The 21538-nt window shown below is 31.0% G+C and overlaps 1 protein-coding gene across 1 annotated transcript in view; it reads right to left on the bottom strand.

The window, feature by feature from the left end:
- LOC126846692 (uncharacterized) overlaps positions 1 to 21538 on the bottom strand; it is a 66222-nt gene that overhangs the window by 5457 nt on the left and 39227 nt on the right. Inside the window, exons 4-6 of the mRNA XM_050586430.1 lie at positions 17171 to 17321; positions 2560 to 3033; positions 10 to 293 (exon numbers count right to left, since the gene is read on the bottom strand). Of these exons, the coding sequence (XP_050442387.1) occupies positions 10 to 293; positions 2560 to 3033; positions 17171 to 17321 (909 nt within the window). The remainder of the gene's footprint in view (positions 1 to 9; positions 294 to 2559; positions 3034 to 17170; positions 17322 to 21538) is intronic.

Here is a 21538-nt window from a genome sequence, read left to right as displayed (position 1 = left end):
GATATTTACTCAGCGTTTGTCTCTGGAGTGGGTAGGTCGCCAATTGTTGTTAATGTCAAGGTAGACCAGTAAAGAGAACCCAAATATTTTCTCGTTAATGTAGCATAGGCTCCCGGTTTGTACGGATAAACCCAATCGCCTTTGAACCCTTCCGCTTCAGATAATAAATAATAAAAACAGCCAAACCAGTGAGCCAGTATTAAGAGAATATGGATCAAGTTAATCACCCTCCACAGATTTGGATAAACCGTTCTTGATTCCACCATGTAGTAATAATCGTACACACGGTAAACCTGGTTAAAAAAAAAAAAGATAAATAATATATTTTTACGTTATACCGATTATAAATTATGAGTTTAAAGTGTACCATAATACTAGCAGCTTAATTTATTAATTCAATTATTAGCTTAATAACTTGTATTATTTATTTATATATTCGTATGGTTATATAAAATAAAAACCGTCAACGACATACACCATTGACTATAAAATGAATTACATATTTCATAAAACAAAGGAAACTTAACTCCGGAAAAGAACCCTCGGAAGTATTGTCATCTTCAGGCAATATAATGGTTATTTTATGTTAGCGGGCCCTTTAGAAATTCATAGCATTCCACTAAAACCGTTCAAGTTTTAAAGTCATCACTGATAATTGCCATTCCATTTAATATAGCACAATTTTAGTGTTAAGAAAAGTTTATCACGATGTTAAAAATGTCTTATTATTACATGGTTAATAAATAATTATAAATTAACATTATTTTTTAGCGTTGAAAAAAAAAGTGACAATTTCTAAATATAAACACAAATTAAATAAATAGATATTTTTCAAACTGTAGCAAGTACAGTTAATAAAAGTTATTTATTACTTCATACATAACCAACCAGATGGGTACATTCGAATTTTAAACATTCACAAGATTTTTCCAAAGATCAATGATCGTCATTTACCTCGGCGAGCATACAAATACAACGACAAGGATTTAAAAAAAGGAAACCGTGTTATTTATATAGGACATAAGGCCTACTGAATCAAGCGAACGTGCCTTATCAGTCAAAAGGAATAAGGATCAACTATCATCGATTTTCCCCACCTACGCTGAATTTGCCAAAAAAAATGAAAACTCTTCCGCGTACTAAATAACCACTATTAATATCATCTTAACGTAACCAAAGAGCGATGTCAGCCATGTTAAATTTGTCGGTCTACATTTGATATCCATCATGTCATGTCAAACTAGGGTAGGTCTCCACTGCGTTCGTGGTTGGTGATTTATTATTATTATTATATTTCGGCCGGAAATGATATGGAATTAACTTTTCTAAAATGTTTTCCCGGCTTAGATTTTCAAATGCAGAAAAATGTACTTGTATATTGCCCAAATAGCTTTATAATATTATGTAAATGTTTATTATTCCGTGTGCATTACATATGTGTTCACAAATATTATACTAATTTTTTCTCTGCTATAATTTATCAACAAAACTTTCAAGTATGATATTATATTAAACGTGAAAAAGAAACGATGTATTCAAAAACGTACTTGCAAATTAGATGTTTTTTTTAAAGTCAACTATTTATAGTAATTTTTGTTTAACTAGGTACGCTAGTGATTCAATAATTATGAAAGTTTCCTCTAAGTTCGTCTAGGGACCATTTGAAGATTATGTTGCTTGAACCCAACATTAAAAAGCATTTAGACCGCCTTAGACCGTTTAGGATATCGTTTGAAATATTTATAATTATTATTTTGATGTTGGGATATTCTATTTATTTTTTCTAAAAATTACACAAAAAAATTAAATTATCATATAAATATGCACGTTAATTATTATTCAAACTTATTTAAAAATAGGTTGAAAAAATTAAGTACAGCTTGAAAAACATTAGTATTAAAACATTTTTTTACTATTTTAACTACCTATATGGTGATACTTCGCACACCAAGACACTATACATACAAAAGCTAATTATTAATTGTGTATATGTCCAAGTAAAAGTAACGAGTTTGGGTTTCATGAGAGTCAATAAAGTCTAAACGTGACAATATTGCTAAATAAAACAACTTGATGGTTTTCAAGATTACAGAAAATATTGACTCAGTTAACTCTTTAGAAAATAATCTCAATTTGAAGGCCTCAACTGTTTGTATTCTATTATTATAGCTGATTATTTGTATTATTATTTTTTGTTTTGTGTAATAAGTGAAAATGAAAAAAAAGTGCTAATGAAAAATATCTTTCGTAAACCAAGTTTTAATCTTTCTGTAATAAAAGTTAGGCCACACGGTTATAACTAGACAATAAACAGAACCTACCAAACGAATTTCAGATCCATTAGATATTAACTTAAAAGTACTATATGTTCAATGTTTTAGTGCGCATGACATCATTTTATCTTAATTACTCGACAGACCCAGACGGTCGGTTCGTTAGCTGTACTTGAATATTAACTTTTTTATTGGCGCAATACCGTTTACCCTTTTTAGCGGTGTTGTAGACTCACGCTATTTGATTAAGTACTTGTTTAATTACAGTAATATGTGGTAAGCATACCTTGATAAATCTAGGAAACCTGAGTATGGGATGCACGCCGATCTTGAGCTGAATTAGATCAAGAGGCGTGAGGGCGATCAGATCAAACAGGAACGATCTGGATCTTATGTAGTGGCCGGCTAGTTTACTGGTGTTGTATACCATCAGACCCTGTTCCAGGTAGCCGGTTCGAAACTGAACGGCAACGTCCAATAGAAACACCACGTCACTAAATGCGTCCATGGCGAACCACCAGCCAGATGCCATCCTTTGCAGCTCGGGCAGACTCTGTCTGACGATAGCGGTCCACAGGTTGTACAGAGTGCACCCAGTCAACACCATTAACCAGTTGAAGTAGAAGTTTTCATCCGGGTTGACCACCGACCAAGGTAACTTGTTCTGTTTGCGGCGCAACCGCCGTTTCCTGCGCACATACTCGATATTGTCTTGCGAACCGGAACTGCACTCGCCGTCATCTCCGGTGTCTATCGTTTCCTATAAATTAATTATAACACACGCCGTATTATTGTCAGTTTAATATTAAACGTTCAAGATAATTTCCAGAACGGATTCAGTATGTTAATATTGACGCGAATTCGACAAGGCGTTGTGTTATAAATTGATTACACCATACGTGTGTACACTTCATGTATTAATCTAAAACTTAAACTTGAATGTCGTACACTCACGACATCTAAAATATAGTAACTCCAATTTCGAATGATTCATTATAACATAATAAATAATAATATGGTTTTTTTTTTTAGAAGTTGTATTCCATCGAATAATATGATCAATGCGCATTTTATACGCCTCGTGTCAGAGTTTTCCCTTTTGTAAGTTTCCGACGCAGTATTGAAATAATCATCAGTGGTGGTTTTTCAGTTATTGTGTCTCGACAAAATATACATTGCAATTATTTTACCAACGTCCCCAATAAAATGTCACCAAGAACGACTAACGTAATCCCCATGTAGGAGCTTATAATTTCGCCATATTCAGCGTTACGGCATGTTACAATAATATGTATCGCAACACAAATCCTCTGCACAATAATTTATTTCAAAGCTGCGTCATGAGTTCACGCTGCTATCCGGGTAAGAAACAAAAATGTAATACCTATTATGAAAATAAAAAATAAGAATATTCGCTGCGCCGCGCTAGTATGTACACATTTCATATATTATGTAAAATTGAATAGCTATTTAGTATTTGTTAAAAGGGAACTATCCATATCATTTTTTTTGAATAAGTATAATATATTAATATTTTTTTAGCATAAAATATGCTTTTTCGATGACCATTTTGCCGAAAAGCGTCACGAAATTCAAAATGTAAATTAGTGTTAGGTTTGTTTTAGACTCGTTTAGGTTAGATTTGGATTAGATAGGTAATGTTAGGTTAGGGTCAGGTTGGATTATGTTAGTTTTAGAGTAGATAAATTAGGTTGAGGTTAGTTTTGGATTAGATTGGTTCTAACTACATATTGAACTATCGACAATTATCAATATCGATGAAATTGATAAATCCTATCGATAGCTCTTAAGACATTATTGATAAAAAAAGACGGCGGATCAAATAGATTTCAAAAATTACATCTGCTATTTTAATTACAACAACAGAGTATCACTACCAACGATAATTTGATTTTCAGCAAGTTTGCTTGCTTTTCAGCTAACTGTCCACACAATACGCATGTGTACGTAAGAATGATAGGTAGACATAAGCAAAATCATTTTATATTTTTTACATACTCCACTCAATTGCGAGTATGATAAGAAAACGGGGGAGGGGGAGCAAGGGAGCACCAGCCCTCTTTGAGAGACCCAGAAGACAGACTTTAGTTCAAGAGTCATTGTTAAATTTTCTAAGCATTATATTTATTACTTAGTATTTATGTACACGCGTATACTCGTCAAACTTGTCAACATCTTCAGAATTAAAAATACATAGCATAATACAAGCTGTTCACTCTGCAGATTGTCAAAATTGGCTTTAAAGCATTCTTGGGACAACACAAATAAGTCCTGAAATATCTCAACATGTTCTGTTGTGGGGTTCTATAGTGATGGACACAGTGTATTATCCGAATATATTAAAATACAGTATATTATGCACTGGGCCGTCTACGATTCAGCAGAAAAGAAAAAAAGTATATTATACAATGTAAAATTCGAGTATATTAAATCTTGCACTTCTATAAAAATCCAAATGTCAATAATTCTTGTTAATTTAAAACAGTCCGTACAAAGCTATAAATCTGATCATCGTCAAGTGAACGTTATTTACTAGGTAATTCAATTATAAACGTTATTGTATTTGTAGTTTTTTTTTGTGTATGAGGTGATAAATGGTTTTATCCTGATACGACCTAGCAAAATACAACAACGACGTCGAAAAGACAACGTCTGTGCCAATTGATCCCTACTCTATACCTTTGATACTTAGTCTAACTCATTTTGGCACATGCACGCGGATTAATTTAAAGCATTAACGACTTAAACCCAGATAATAGGATATTTCCTACCGGTAAAGACTTATTATTTCAGTAACATATTATACGATGGTTTTAGTACCTATTGCACTACCACACAAGTGTTTATCACACAGTCGTTACTTGCAGTGTTTCAAATGATAATATAGTTCCTTCGAGTTTGTTTTGTAGAGTCAAATTTCAAATTTGTAATTAACATGGCACGCGTATAATATGCATGCAAAACACATAATCGTTGTGATACGAACTTGATTAAATTTACCACGTTTAACTTGAAACTGGTAGTTGTTACAAAAAAGAGAGCAAAAAACGTTGTTTGACCTCGAGAGCATAACGTTTAGAATAAACTTACTTACTTGATTTCAGGATACAAGAAAACAATGACATAGTAAAGAAATTCCACGGTTCTACAGATAATATGTTGTTTATACTTGAGTAATAGATTTTTGTTTTTAAAGAAACCCGGCAAATTATAATTTTATTAGTTTCAAGCAATTAACTTCACATCTCGACGATATGCAATTAAATATTGTTAACGATCACAGCGAAGGGTATTTCTTTGCAAAGTCGTTTGTGTTTATTGAAGGGCTGCTTTATGTTAAAACTTATTGTAATTAATTTTTAATTCCTAACTTCTTGTCATATTTTTTAAATGGCGATTCACGGTAAAAACATTTTCCAAACACCTAAAAGTTGTAATCCTAATGCCGAGTTGCACAATTTGAGTATTATATTTTCTTCTAGTAACCGGGGTTCAAACAAATGGTCTACACGAACGGTTTATGCAACCAATAATGTTTTGTGCATCCCAGCGTATTATGATTGTTATTCGAGTAACGCAATACTTATATAATATCTATAAAGTTCCCGTTTAAAAAATATTAAAGTATGTATAGGTATTATAAAGTTGATCGATACTAATATCCGACGTTTAAACGTTAACGTTTACATTATACTCGGCTTACACAATTTATACTGATCACATTTCGCGAGCCCAGATAACTAAAGACTTCTTAGATTAGCTTTCCCCCAAAAAAATATGTTTTCATTATATTCCATTTTTTGTTTTTGTCCCGTGCTACCGTTTACGTATTACATTATATATTTTATTTTTTATTCTTGGTCGGTTTTTTAGTTGATGAGTTAATCGTTTATGACTTTCGGCTTTGTTACCAACAAAATCTTTTATTGTATAGTTCGGCGGACTTTTTCTACTTCGATGGCTTCTTTTATTGTTCTTTGTTTGTTATTTTTACGAGGTTCGGCGGAAACTACGAAAATGTTTATTGCGGTATCCCTTATTAATACATTTCACTAGAACTGATTTTTTTCTTTTGTACAATATTTCCTAATAGTTTTTAGTCTTATACATTACAATAGAAACAGTATAGTCCAGGATAATAAGGATATAGTAATAAGGAAAGTAAAAAGAATTATTAGCAATAAGTTCGTTAGCTTATACGTTTCCAGTTAATCAAAACCTACACAATATATTTATATCTTAATCATTTCAATAATAAAAAAATGTTATATCGACTCTGTATAATTTGTTTCTGAAATAAGAACAATATCGCACCACGGATATCCAATTTCAGCCCGACCTTGACATAGTTATATACTTGTGTGGACCTCAGGACAATGACCAAAGTCGGGCGAAACAAGTAGTATAAGTACTATTATATAACTATACAAACAAACAAATGTGTACTAAAATAAAAAAGGTTCGACTAGTTTGACAAACAGAACGCAGTTTTACTGAAGTCTGAACAAGCACAGTTTTCGAAAGTACTATAGAAAAAAAAAAAATTAGTAAAAAACTTTTCGTCGCATCATCTAATGTCTTAAGTGTCTTACTTTTAAGTCGGATTGGAACGAATCATCGTTTTGTTTAAATTCGTTATTGAATACAATTACCTAAATGTATTTGTTATATATTTTATATGTTTGCGAGTTTCGCAGACAACCAGAAATGTCGTCCTGTATTCAACACTTTTTGATATGTCAGTATCAGATTTCATCAAAAACATAAGTTTTTTGATTTGCATTAGTCGGTATATCCTTGCCGAGTCGGTCTGCTACGCGTAAGTATACAGTTGAAAAACAATAAATTAATATTTTATTCGTGATTTATAACGCGAAAATCCGATTTTGTGACAGAAATCCAATAAGTACATTAAACCGGCGCATAAACAGTTCTTCGAGCTCAATAACGTTGAGACGGCATGTCCGGCGCACACTTTTCCAGATCCGAACAAGACTTATGTTTACTTCATACGTGTGTTATTCTAGACGAATGTGTTTTCTTTTCTCCTGGCACTAGGCCTGCGGGTAAATGGAAAATTACAATTTTAACGCTCCGCGAAGCTCAAAGAAGGATAATATAGGTATTACCACCGTACTGGCATTCGTAAAAAGTAAATTCGACTAGTCATCACAGCCCTTGGGTATTATGTTATGTTTGCGTACGCTCAATTGATGGTTTGGAGAAATATAAAAAAAACAATGCCAATGAAAAATATATTTTACTAACCTGCAAGTAGGTTGCAAAATACATTTTTACAACTTTATCACACTTTGTTAACAGTTACTATATAAGTCCAGTACTCGAGATAGATACAAATCAAATCGTACATTTGATAACAATAATAATATTGATGAACCCTTAATTGAAGAGAGATGTTTAATAAACCGGCTGTGTATAGGACATGCTAAATTTGAACGAGCCTGAAATATGGAAAAACATATTATAATTCACTGTCGCAGCTATACCGACCTAAGAACCCAACTTCAAATTCCAGTCAATATAACTAAAGTCTTAACGTCCAAAGAAAATGTGAAAAACTTGCTTACATACTTTAAAAAAAATGAATATATACAACTTGAACTATATAATAACAATTATTTATTGTAAAAACCACTTTCATTTTATCATCTACAACGTCATTATCTAAGTAATTATTATATAGGTAAATATGCTATAAGCTAACAACTATTGTTGTGTTGATATTTTATACTGATAAAAAAAAATAATGACGAAGAAATAAATTTAATTGATCCAACCTATTCGGTCTAATCAAAGGTTAGATTAAGATTTTTTTTTTACATTTTTAAATTCAATTTTAAGTTCTTTTGATTGAAAAATATGATATACATATCTTTATGCTACAAATTAAGAACGTAGAAACATTTTTTTATTGTGAAATAACCTTTTTGGTAATAAATAATAATAAGTTTTTAACACACAGTAATTAACTGTTTTCAGTCAAAATCTCAATGAATTTGTCATTGAGATTTGAATAGGCCAAAATGGAACATTTCACACTGAGGAAAGGTAGTTTTCTCCGAAACGTGTATAGTTAAAACAAATATTTCATAAAAAAAAAAGAAATTACAAATCACCATATTTATATTTAATGGATTTGAGAGGGATTATCCATGTCCGTAATAAGTACAATAATTAAAATTTAATTACATTTTACAAATTTGTTTAGAAAAATAAGTTTAAGTTTAAAAATATACGTTGTTGTGATTTTTATAAATTATTATTTTTAGTATAAAAACTGTTTGAATTCTACGCCATATAGTAGTACTTAAAAAATAGAATAATAATTAAATATTTTAAGTAGAATGTTACATATTGGACTGAAGCCTATTTCCCCTGTAAGTTTCAAATATTTAGGTGACATCAGGTAATGTAATATTATCGTAAGTGATTTTCGATCATTTTTAATTAAGCATTAATAGCTTAAAGCATTTATAGCTCCTAAAGTACATTTTATTAATTTAAACTATTAAGTTAAAACCACTGTGTTGATCATGATGTGCTAAGCGTGTGCTTCGAAACATAGCATCACTACGAACTGTCTTTATTATTTATCTACATGTAACTTGTAAATTAATGTCACCCCAACGAGTCAAGTTGAATTTGGTAATCTGCTAATCAATCATAAACGCCAAAATGTCTGCAAATGTATATAATATTTAATATTTTTTTAATTTAATAACACATTATGAGACATATAATTTCTTTAAAATTGATTATGATTTTGGTAGATCATAATAAATTACTCGTAATTAATTTGGCAGTAGTTAACAAAATATTATTTGTTTATTTCACAAAAATTATTTTTCACTGCACATTTCTACTAAGTTCACTTGAAGCACTTACAGCTTTTTTGATAATATTCACTACAATCATATTTCAACTGTAAAAATATGAATTTCATGGAAGGTACCTTGGTAGTAATTATTATTCCATGCAGTCTTTGGCGTTCCATTTAGAATGTTAAAACATTTTTAATATTCGCTGAAACGTGATCATTTGTCACGAAATTATTAAAGGTTTTATTTTTTAAATGTTTAGCATATAATAATGTGCTGAATTATAAATGGTAGCATAAAAATGTACTTCTATTTACTACATTGTAATAATATGTCAGATTCCATTACTGGGTAAAGTGTCATCAATATTGAAAATGTTTGTACGGTAAGTGGTTTGTCTATGTGTTTTCTAAATTAAATGATTGAAACTGTTGCCTTCGGATATCTTAATACGACACGATCTATATAATCTGTCTTTGCCTTGGCCCTTTGATATTATTATAACTAGAAATTAATCGGCTCGGTATTTTATCCCTTACCAAACGTTCGCTGCTTTACATAGTCAATTTATATAAACAGATTTGTCGAAAATGTATCTTGTGTAGGTTAGCCAGACGCAAACACGGTTTTAGATTATCCTAGCAAAGTGCTTAAAATTACCCTTAATTTAAAACACGATTTCTTTGTACTTGGCTTTAAAGTAAACGCAGTAATAATCATAAATTTCTGTCAAAAACATAGCTTGAATTGACTTTAATTACAATTATTAAATAATAGTTATATAAATATTATATTTCTAATTTTATTTAATATTGTCGTTTTATATTACACGTAAGTACCGTTTACCTACCTTTGGATTTTTGCCCGGTATGCCATAAATTATAATAATAAGGATAAAAATGTCTAATGCGTATGCCTGGTATCAATGTAATTCATATTTACGGTAAATACAGTTTCAAAATAACTTGAAAATTACAAAACGAGTCTGTTTTAATAGAAAAAAAATGGATACATTACTCAAACAGTAAACACGTTAATACTTTAAAATGTTTAATTGATTAGATTATTATTTTAAAATGTTGATAGTGTCGGGACAGAAAGTTGATACGGCCTTTGCATAATTTAATTTATATTATTTTAACGAAATGTGTAAAAGAAACTGTGGAGGAGTCCAAACCGTAGTCTTGGGTAATGGGTAACGTGTAAATTAATAAGCGAAACCACACACACACACAGTTGCGATACGACGATGGTTATTGATTCTTTACAGTGGCCATTTAAACGATCAAATATCCGTGTGCACAGTGTCAGTAGGAACCCTGTGTAGCAGGTCGTTGACTTTGGCTTACTTACGCAACATAATGAATTGGCTAAGGGTAGAACATTGAAAAAAAAAAAAAAAACTTTTCTCATCACAATGCCGGATAAGGTTTCCCCGTTCAGGTAATACATTTGAACCTGATAGTAGGATGGACCCCAAACACTATATAATATGTTGTCGGTGTATGTATATTAATGTACACAGCAGGATGGATGTTGTCACTTGACACAAAATACAAAAAAAAAAAAAATTTTAAAAATGCAGATTTGCAGCATTGGAATGATAATCAATTATTCTGTTTTTGTTTACATATATAGGTACGAGCGCGACATCGATCTTACTAACACATCTATACGACGTGGAATGATATTTTTAATTATATTTACAATAGCAACATGTACATTGTATTATTTAAATTAAATACTCAAATTGATTTCGATACTTGGCATTAATCATATTTTGATATTGATTTGCACACTTCTGCGTACATGTACCGGCTACACGCATAAATGGAAACTGATTTGTGTAACTCGAGATTACTTTTCAGGGGTTTGTGTCAACACAAATGTAGTTTAACAAATACAACGTGTATATTCGTATACACATCGGCGAAGATGATTATTCTCTGCAGACGACTTTTTTACCGAAATGATGAATCGTCCTCCGAATTAATTACGGTTTGTGATTTTTTACCATTGACGCTTCGAATTTAATCACAGTGCCAGTCAAAGCCATGCGGCATGATGTAGTATAGGTGCTTGTGTAAACTCCAACACTTCCCAGCGTTCAATCCATACCGATATGTTTGAATAAACCACCGGTAACGCCGACGGCGGCTATATTAATCTGCAATCCCCAAGTGTTTTGTAACGTGTTAACCGGCCAACCTTGTGGAACAAAAATGGGCGACGGCCTTGCAATGGCAATCGGCCAATATCACGATGATATCCTAACGGCAGGGATGATAACGTCGTGGTGCAAAGAGCCTCGCCTCTATCTCTCTGTCTCTGCCACGGTTGCTCAACTAAGTCATACACGGTTAAGTGTACACACATAGAATTGAGAATTATTATACTAGAAACTAAGATTCGGCTTGACGGTTGTCTGAACGAGTTGCTATTGTGAAAACCACTCTCTATACGCACCGCAGTGCGCTATATTGCACACTTGTTTATAGAAAACTAAACCGGATTCGTCAAAATAATATGTTAAAAATGCCATAATTTATGCCCTACATTGGCTCGGTCTGTGTTAAGGGGAACGGTAAGAGCAAAACTGTGTACAAATAAAGAGCAAAACGCGAAGCGACATAACGGATTTAAAAAAAATTGTTTCGTTTTAAAGCTTAACCCAGGGCGTGATTTAATTGTAATCCGATAAGTATATAAATCGTTATTTAAATGAAGAATAAAAAAAAAAAACTATAATATAAAAATAATAATGAGAATTTACGATCATGCGTGCGAATGTGCCTCTAAGCCGTTCTGGATAACACCAAAGGGCAAAGGCAGATTCCTGATTTGTTTACACTATTATTTCTTGACTAAAATCACAGCGGTAAACCTTAACTCGGATTAACCGAATCGGTTACGCCGATGATCGCGGAGCCATCGACATTAGCGTTATCGCTATTGTGCCATTATTTATTACAGTTTATGTTGGGCCGCGCTGTTCTCGGAAGATATAAAATGTGTATTTTTTTTCCACCTCCAAAATACGATATTTTGTGTCCAATATTTAGTGTGATCTGTTAAAGCGATACGTTTTGAGTATTTCCTCTAACTAATCAAAATAACGCGGTTACAGGAGAGAGAATGTAGTAAGAAAAAGTATTAATCGTTTGCGCACAATTCAACATTTTATTCTTTATCGAAAAACGTTATCTATAATTGAATCGGTCATTTCAAAAACGACACGTCACAAAATTAAAATTTTACACTAGCCACGAAAAGCTTCATAACTCCAGAAATTCAAGTTATTTTGCATTTACACTTTTATTTACTAATTTATTTATAGGATTTCTGATATTCGTAATCAATAGTTTTCAATAGTTCAAACGTTGACCAAAATTCATTAAGTTGAGATGAGACATATTATTTGACTTGCGTTTTTTTATGCAGGGAATATAAATTTATCATATAGAAATTAGGTCAAGAAATAAAATAAATAAACAAAGAAATGTTATCAAATTATTGCACAAACTGGTATAATTTTTTAAAATAAAATATTTCTTACACAAATCTGAAAAATGTAATTTTTACACAGAATACGTGACTACGTATATAATTATCAAATTTGACAGAAATCATTTTTGAAAAATCGGTGACTTATGTCGTTTTTGAAATGACTGATTCAATTAAAAAGAAGACTTATTCTTGTTTATTTTCTAAAGTTATAATATTAGTTTGCTAAACATATAAATTTAAGACGTATGATCTTCAATTTCATAACGACGAATTTCTTTACAATGAACATTGCCAACAATAAAAACCCTTCTTTAATTTTTATACTACCTATACCAAAATTTTTAAGGCTCTATTAATAAGTTACTAAAAGTTTTTTTTATATTATTTACCTATTTAGAATATATTGGCATACAATGGCTCTTAAACTTTAACAGTGAAATAAAGTTGGGAGCAAAATTTACAGTATGTATTGGGCAACGTTTTTTTATGTATTCATTATATAGGTAAGAAATATAATTGGTGTATGTTTACCATTTTTTAATTTTAATAATTATTGGTAAAACTTTTTTCATAAACAGTTTACATTTATAGATAATTAGGTTTTATATAACCTAATGAATACTATTTATACTACGTACGATTGACGCAATATAAAATAGGTAGGCAAAAAATGGTGTATTCCAACAAAGAGTGTGAAATCCTACACTAAACTATTTTGTCCTATATTGAAATGTAAAATGCTATTCTCTATAGTGTTTCATAAGCTCATACGCATGTGCTCATTAAATAAACTCTTCAAAAGTACTCTAGACATTCCGCTGCTCTGCTTGTTTTAATAATAAATTACTATGGAGTCATTTTAGAAGTATGTTAAGACCTGACCGTGTTTTAAGCATTGTCATATACTTATATTTATAAGTACCCATATGGCATAAAATACCGTCATCCCGACTACAGAATAGTTAAATGTTTTAATAGTTAAACCAGGAGTTTTATTTTCCAACACGTTTGGGACTTTATTAGCATCTAATAAGTCTTATAAAAACAAACAACTTTTCTGATTTGTAACTTATACAGTAATAAGTATATAATAATAGTAAAAACTAGTAAACATTATCAATTGAGACTAAATGCTCTAATTTACATAAAACATTCATAATATGCCGTTCAATACTTTAGAACTCGATAATTATAAAGTTAATTTTAATTACAATTTTCTTTTCCATTTACAATATGCATTACTGCAGTACTAGCCGAATAGATGCTAATGATATTTTTTTAATCATCTAATACTATAGACTACTAAACATTGACGGTTATAGTTTTATGACATAAATATACATATATATCTTCATGTGTTTAATAGTTTATTGTTGTTATTACGAAATGACAACTCTAAGCATTTACGATTATTTATTGCTAATGTTTTCCGGAAAAATCCGTCGGCTATAAAATGAGTTTATTGAAGATTCTAGTTCGAATAACCTACACTGAAACCAAAACTGCTTCGGCCGTAAACTTGTTACCAATGAATCTAACTATAATAAAAATGTATTTATGACATTTAAATTGTCAAAAAAATAAAAAATTATTATGCTGTAATCGAACTGATCTATAAAAAATGGCCGTCCTAAAAATAACAATATATCATTATACAAAAAAATAAGGAACTAAATTATCAACTTTACATGAAATTAATGGCCAAATTTATTGTATATAACAATTTCGAGAACATGTTATTTTGGTTGCAAAAATGCCAAAACTTCAATTAAAAAAGTACATTTAGTATCACCAATTAGACACTGAAAAATAACCTAGTATTGCGTGGTGAAACTTACCTAACAAATAAATACTATTTCACATTATGTAACGTCTAACGAGTTTCAGTCCTGTTGTAGTTTTGAATACATGACTAAATGTATTAAGGATAATTTATCACTCTCAAAAATTGTGGTCAAGAGACATGAAATATATCTAAAAGTGTGTTTTATTTGTGCCGTTACTCAAATATTAAGGGGTGAAATTTAAAAAATGACTTTTCATGACATGTAATGAAATGACAAATCATAAGTACGAGTCGAAAAATCATAGTTTAATATTGCTACATAGGTATAAAGTTATTATTATTTATGTGTGTTTATTATTCTAACATTTATTCAAAAGTAGTTGTTAATATGTAGTTGTTGATTTGTAATTATACGATTTAGTCTTTTTTTAATTATTGATAACAATTTTGCATTGCGCCTCGTTAAGAATACACATTTTAATACGTTACATTTATGAATTTTCTAATAAAATGATCACTATACTTATTGCATTTATTTTACAAGACATTGAATTACACTAGTGTAGATATCAAGTACAAATATATCAATAGAAATAACTAGAGCCCGTATCATTCAAATCATCGTGTTTACTAAAACAAGTTTCGTCTGGAAATAACGTCTCTGATTTTTTTCATCCGTCAAATACAGACAAAATATATATGAAAAACAAGTTGAACAGCTGTATTGCAATTTAACAGTCTGTTTTATCGACCTCAGTTTACATAATGTCTAGAAGTACGATCAAAAATAAAAAGTCGAATACTTTGTACGTCCAAGTAGGCTTGGTAGTTTTTTTTGTCCTGAAATTTATCTCTTTGACTTTTAAATTTATGCCATAAAAACTTTCCGAGACGATCGATAAATGAAGTGGTAGAATATACAACTTATGAACATAGCGTGTAATTTTTTTTTATCTGCTTGACATCTATAAAACTTTTTCGACCAGTCGATTACAATAAAAATTGACAAAAAGCAAAAACTTTCATACAAAAAAAAAAAACACTTCCGGGTGTCTTGTTTACAAAACAAAAAAACCCCACATATTCTTATAATTTTTCTCTAGTCTATTGCGTTTATGCGGCATCAGTACTAATGATTTATATTTGAGCATTGAACACTCCAATGCAATGTTTGTACAAATTGCATAATAATATAATCCTTATGTATGCACGATAATTCAGCTTTATTATGCCGGCTGACAATGTATAATGCAACGCAGCTGAAAATAGAAGTGGTCAAAGTCACGCTATTTCTTGTAAAATATAAATAAATAAATAACGAACAATCCGGAAAAAATGTATTGCTATCCTCTTTGACCTTTTTTACTAAGCAACAGCATTTTCATAATATTACAAATTATTAAACAGTTTTTTATGTTATTTATACTAATATGACTATCATTTGTCCAGAACTCTTTTAAATTTCAATAAAATGTTTGACATAATATATAAACTGTAAGACTAAATAATATTTATGAACGATTTAAAGTTTTAAAACCAAGTTAAATAATAACAAAGTAACCTATTACATTGGTTCATCCAATTAGTTTTTATATTAATTCGTTTTTTTTTATAAAATTGACAAATCGCCATTTTTTATTCCTCAAAAAGTTTACCGAGTTTTATTGAACATTTTTTTTCTCTTCAAACAAGATACTAAAGCCGTTTGTCAAACAGTTCTTGAATCTTGTAAATCCATTCTGGTCAACGTATCAACAATGCATTAGACCTTGGTTTTTATCCTAACATAAGCTCTCGTATTGTGTAACGTATATTTTAATATTTACTCAAAGAACACATGTTTATTTACGTATTATAAGATACACATTTTTTTGAAATTAAGCGATATTTTGAGATTATTTAATCCTAATAATGTGATGTATTCAAATAACAAGTTGGTCTAAAATATATGAACTGTGAAGTAACAAAAACCTGGTTAATGGTTATTTGGAATTACTGTCGAAATGAATTTTCATTTATTTTTCAGTTACAACTAAAATAAACTCAATCCTATTTTACCATAAATTTATACTCTTAATCTTACTATTAAACCCGTATTATTAACACTAACTACCGAACCTGATATTTTACTACCTTAGTACTACGAAAATGTAATCTCTATAAAAAAATGACCTTTAAGATTTCCAATCTTCTTACATCGCGGTACGTACATTATTACAAGTCATCTATTACATTTTAAAAATCGCCAATAAGATTTTTCTAAAATTTAACCGAATACTTTCATCGTTTTGTGGAAACAACGCATGAATGTAATTATTTTCCATAACCAAGGCGCCGTCTCGTGAAAACATAAATCAACCAACGACAATGTTATTCTAGCATTATTCGTCCATTGCTTAGTTGTTTTTTTAACGGGAAACGGGTCATGCAACTTCTGAGGAAACATAGAGAGACTCTAGTGTCAACTTACTAACATTATAATAGTGGGGTAGCTCACCGTAAATCCTGTGATTTAATTACGATATCAACGCTTTAGCAGATTACCGACGGGGCCAAACGACGAGACCACTTCGTTTCCGGTGACGACATTGTGAGTTTCAAATTTTAGTTGCGCCTCATAACAAAGTGAGGTCGCAAAGGTAAAATAAAACGTAATAAGATAGTTTTGCTCGTCTTCAACACCCAAGAACCCGACCGACTCTGTTGTTGCGCCGTTGTCGAAGATGATATTTTAAATGTTGTACCTGTTTTTCTGCGACTTGTCGAGTAGAAAATCGTTTGATGAACGAGTCTTCCCTTTGCAGAGTCGGTTTCGATGTCTTTATCGTCGACGATATAGCACTAGACAGCTGCACGGTGGTCCGGAGTTTCATCCATCTTTGATTGCTCCGGCTTCTGAAAGCAAACAACACCGGGTTTGATCAGTATACTATAATTGAATTGATCTGACGAGAAAAGGACACAAGGGGTTTTTATACAATTTTACAGGAGAGCAAAATACAAATTGTAATTCTAATGTTTTCTCGTGGGTTCGTTAGCTTACGCCGATATATTGAATTGAAAATTGTTAAACCAGTATAGATGGAAAATAAGTACCATCGACTAATAATGTATGATCGAAAAATCGTAAGTAGGCCTTAAAAAATAAGTCTGAAAAACTATACTCTTTGGGTTTTTATTATTTTTTATGTAATGTAAATATTGTGTTAGGTATCAATTAATTGTATGAAATATGAACCGATACAGCACAAGTATGTTTTTCCAGTTTTTATTTATCTTTCAAGGTCTAAGTAATCCATAATTTGCTTTTTTAATGATAATATAAATGAGTATTTTTATTTTGTCTATGCAAAATTATAGACCAAACCGACAAGTCATAGCCTCTGTTAAGGAGAACGGTGCAAGCTTATAAACCTCTCGAGATAGCTGTTTGTGTACCTCGTACGTTGAAACGACCAGAGACGGCGAGTCCGTTTTACTGTGGTTGATGATATTTAATTATTTTTTATTGTCTAAGGGGTTGCCGAACGAAATTCGTCGTCGTCGACACAAAGAAGTGAATAAATAATAACGTGCCACGCTCAAAAGTGATTAGAAGAAGAAAAGATACAACCAGACTGAATTTGTATATACTTTATAAACGGGTATGCGACTCTTGGGAAATAACTTAACTTCAACAGTGTGATGTATACTTTTCACTCTGCATAATTATTTAAAAATCCGAAAGGAAAGATATGGTTATATTTTGAGTATAGCGCACGGGCGCTCGTTCGTTTTCCGAGATCTATAAAAATTAAACGTTATTACTCCTTAATTGCTTTATAATATTCAAATACCATAATGATTGTATTAAATTAATTAATTATTTCTCGCGAAAAAAATCTAATCTATTATATCTCGATGTTTTGTTTACTATGAAGACAATAAATACCTTTGAAAAGGGACGCTTAGCTGTTTTTTGGACTATACGCATAACAAAAGGCAGCTTAAGCGTTCATTGGTATGATTTTAGAAGATATAGAAGCGTATTTTTTGTCTATTTTCATTGTAAAAAAAAATCGTCCAACTTGTCACTCATTATAAACAAAAGTTGTTGGCGACATTGATAAGATAATTATTGTTAGGTACGATGAAATTGAATTTATGAACTATGAAATTCCACTCAGAATCCATTAAACGATGAACAACGTAGTCCTGAAAAATGTGATGACACTTTACTGCGGCGGACCAAAGTCCTAGAGCAGTCACGTACTTTTGCTTTAGTACGTCTATTTACTGAGAAAATAAAATGTTAATGTATGGAAAATATTTGAAAACCTGAGATTTCTATTAATAAAAAATGTATTTTTACATTAAATTAGACAAAAAACATGTCTTACTTTACAATTTTCTGTCGTCTCTCTTAATTAAATCTTAAACATAGCCTACGAATGAGAATTTCCATAAATATTCAAAAGAATAGATTTGAATCCAACACCAATAATAAATACTTCCATAAGGAATATGGTTTAATCCTTGGCACAATATCACTAAATACTTCAATGTTCCGTACTAAATAATTTAAAATGAGTTATCATCAGTTTCATGAGTTATATATAATTATGTACAAACCAAAATTAAATTTGATTTCTTTTGATTATTCAAGTCATTACTGTAAATATATTCATTTAAATTTGGTGATTTAACATTTAACATTTTAATATATTAATATAATTGAGTTACAGCGTACCAAACTATTAATCGTTGACCCCATTCAATTGTATACTCTGACACGAATCGTAGTACTTCACTGCACTGCACAAACTACACATTATTGATGATGTATTAATTTTGAACAGGTATAATTGGATTTATTTGCAAAAGCCATTGTGCAGCGAAACTTTTAGTATACATAATTAATTAAAGTAGTACAATCAATTTAAGTTTATTCAGAGTTTTGACGACAACCGGAAGGATCGCTACACCAAAGCTAGCTGAAAAATATTACTGCACTACCGAGGAGCCTGTTTTCAGAATTACAACTTATAGACCATAACGAGCGACATTGATTTCTTAAAATATTATTAAATTGGCAACGAGCCCATACGGAGAACACAAAATACGCGAGTCGAAATCTATTATGTAATGTATTATCATTGTCAATTCTCGGTCTTCCCTTCCAATAAAGTTTTTTGTTTGTTTCTGTACGCAAGCCTAGAGAAATAATACGGATGCGGTCAAATCATATAAAAATGTATGCTATATAGTAAAGATAAAATAATATTGGTTTAAAAAATTAGCTGTACCGAGAAACTGGCATGAATTCGATGTACTTAACGATTTTTCATAAGATAAATATAAGAACTTCTGTAAGTAAACTTTGTGTTCGTTTCATAAAAATTTGAATTCATGATGTTGTCTGTTGAGCTTCGGTCATAATAATAATCGTCAAAACTTAAAGTTTCGTTTATATTGGTCTTTGGAGACTAAACCGTAGTACGAGCTATTGTCTGACTATACACATAAACATCTATAATGATTGATTATACAGCCACTGCAATAACAACTTGTTTATTTTTACCCTTCATTTGTTGGTCATATTAACAGTGGACATATAACAAAAAGATAACTTAATAATAATTCAATTTAAGAGGGCACATACAAATTAAAATGAAAAGACTACACAATTTTGAATCTATACACAACACACAAAAAGTACAAAAAAAAAAAATAGTACTTTATTTGTGTTAAAATGTAAGGCCACATTTTGTAAAACGGGTAAAGTAGTTCAATTTCATTAAAATATCCTGTAACGTGTTATTGTATACATGTTATGCATGCAACATTTTATTTAAGCTTTAACGCAGAGTTAAGAACGTCGATCGAGTTGTTCAGTTTAATTTTTGAAATAGGTGAGTTTTCTCTAACCCTAATACGTAAGTCATACAATTAAAATTGCTGTAAGATGTATTTTTTATAATAAGGGGTGTAAATTTTATTATCTTAACATTTTTCCAGAGCAAATAGTTTGTTATCGTGCATTCTGCTTGCGGTTGGAAAAATGCAAGATATTTTTACGGTGATCGCTTTGAACTTTTCGAAAACGGCGTGGCGAGAGGTACCAGGTGATCAATTCAACGATTAAACACTAATCACATCTTTCTTTAGATACCATTCATTGTTTACTGTACTGCGGCGACGACGGTTGATGGGCCTGTGCTGATTTCATTTGACGGTAAATATTTTGAATGTCGGCTCTCGAAACCGTTATTAATTATGCCGGTCGATGGTGGGACTCGCGGGCAAATCCGAGGTTTTCTCGCGATAATCAAGTTTTTATTACCCTAATGGCTTTTCCGGCGGTACACCTGTGCTGTCTTTCTGGCGTTTCCGTACAAAATTAGCGACTCGAAGAGCCGCGATGACGGCAAGTAATTGCCATCATACTGCGGACGAGTGAGAAAAAACAAGGAGAAAAAAATCTATGCCATTATTATTATTAGCAAATTCGAAACACTAGACATTGGCATTTGGAATGGCGATGCGTACCCTATATACATGTATACATAATAATGTATGATTTTTTTTTTGTATCCATGTACATATAAATTTGCCGTCGAAGAATGCGCTCCGCTGGATCTACGATACGTGATGGTCTTACGTTTTATATAACAAAAAAAAAAAAAGTTCCCGAATCAATTTTTGTCTGAACTTTCGACACATTGAAACTTTTGCTTGTTGTACGATACATATAATAGAAGCGAACGCGCATACACACGCAATAATACGGAACAGACGATACGGACAAATTCGTTTTACTTCATTTCATTGGGCTTTTCTTTTATGTTTGTTTAAAATTCAATCACGGTATGCAATGTATTTCTTTATATACAACTCTGGTGTGCAGAAAAATAGATTAGACCAAACATATTATTATCATGGAGCCATAAAATGTTCCTAGACTTCAATATTCGAAAAATCGGTTCTGAACTCGAACACAACTCGGATGATAGTTATATTATTTGAAAAACTACATCGTTTCTTATGTTTTTGTACTTTTATTAAATACATACATACAAATTGGAAAGCAACGTAAGTAATAGGTAAACTTTTTGGGAAAATAATTTAGTACT

The sequence above is a fragment of the Adelges cooleyi genome, unplaced genomic scaffold, assembly GCF_023614345.1.
Source record: "Adelges cooleyi isolate 19-005CV unplaced genomic scaffold, UGA_ACOO_1.1 ACOO_flye_CR_arks_rails_tigmint_CR_PRNA_9, whole genome shotgun sequence".
NCBI classification, from domain to species: Eukaryota; Metazoa; Arthropoda; class Insecta; order Hemiptera; family Adelgidae; genus Adelges; species Adelges cooleyi.
This window is presented reverse-complemented; position numbering and strand designations above follow the sequence as displayed.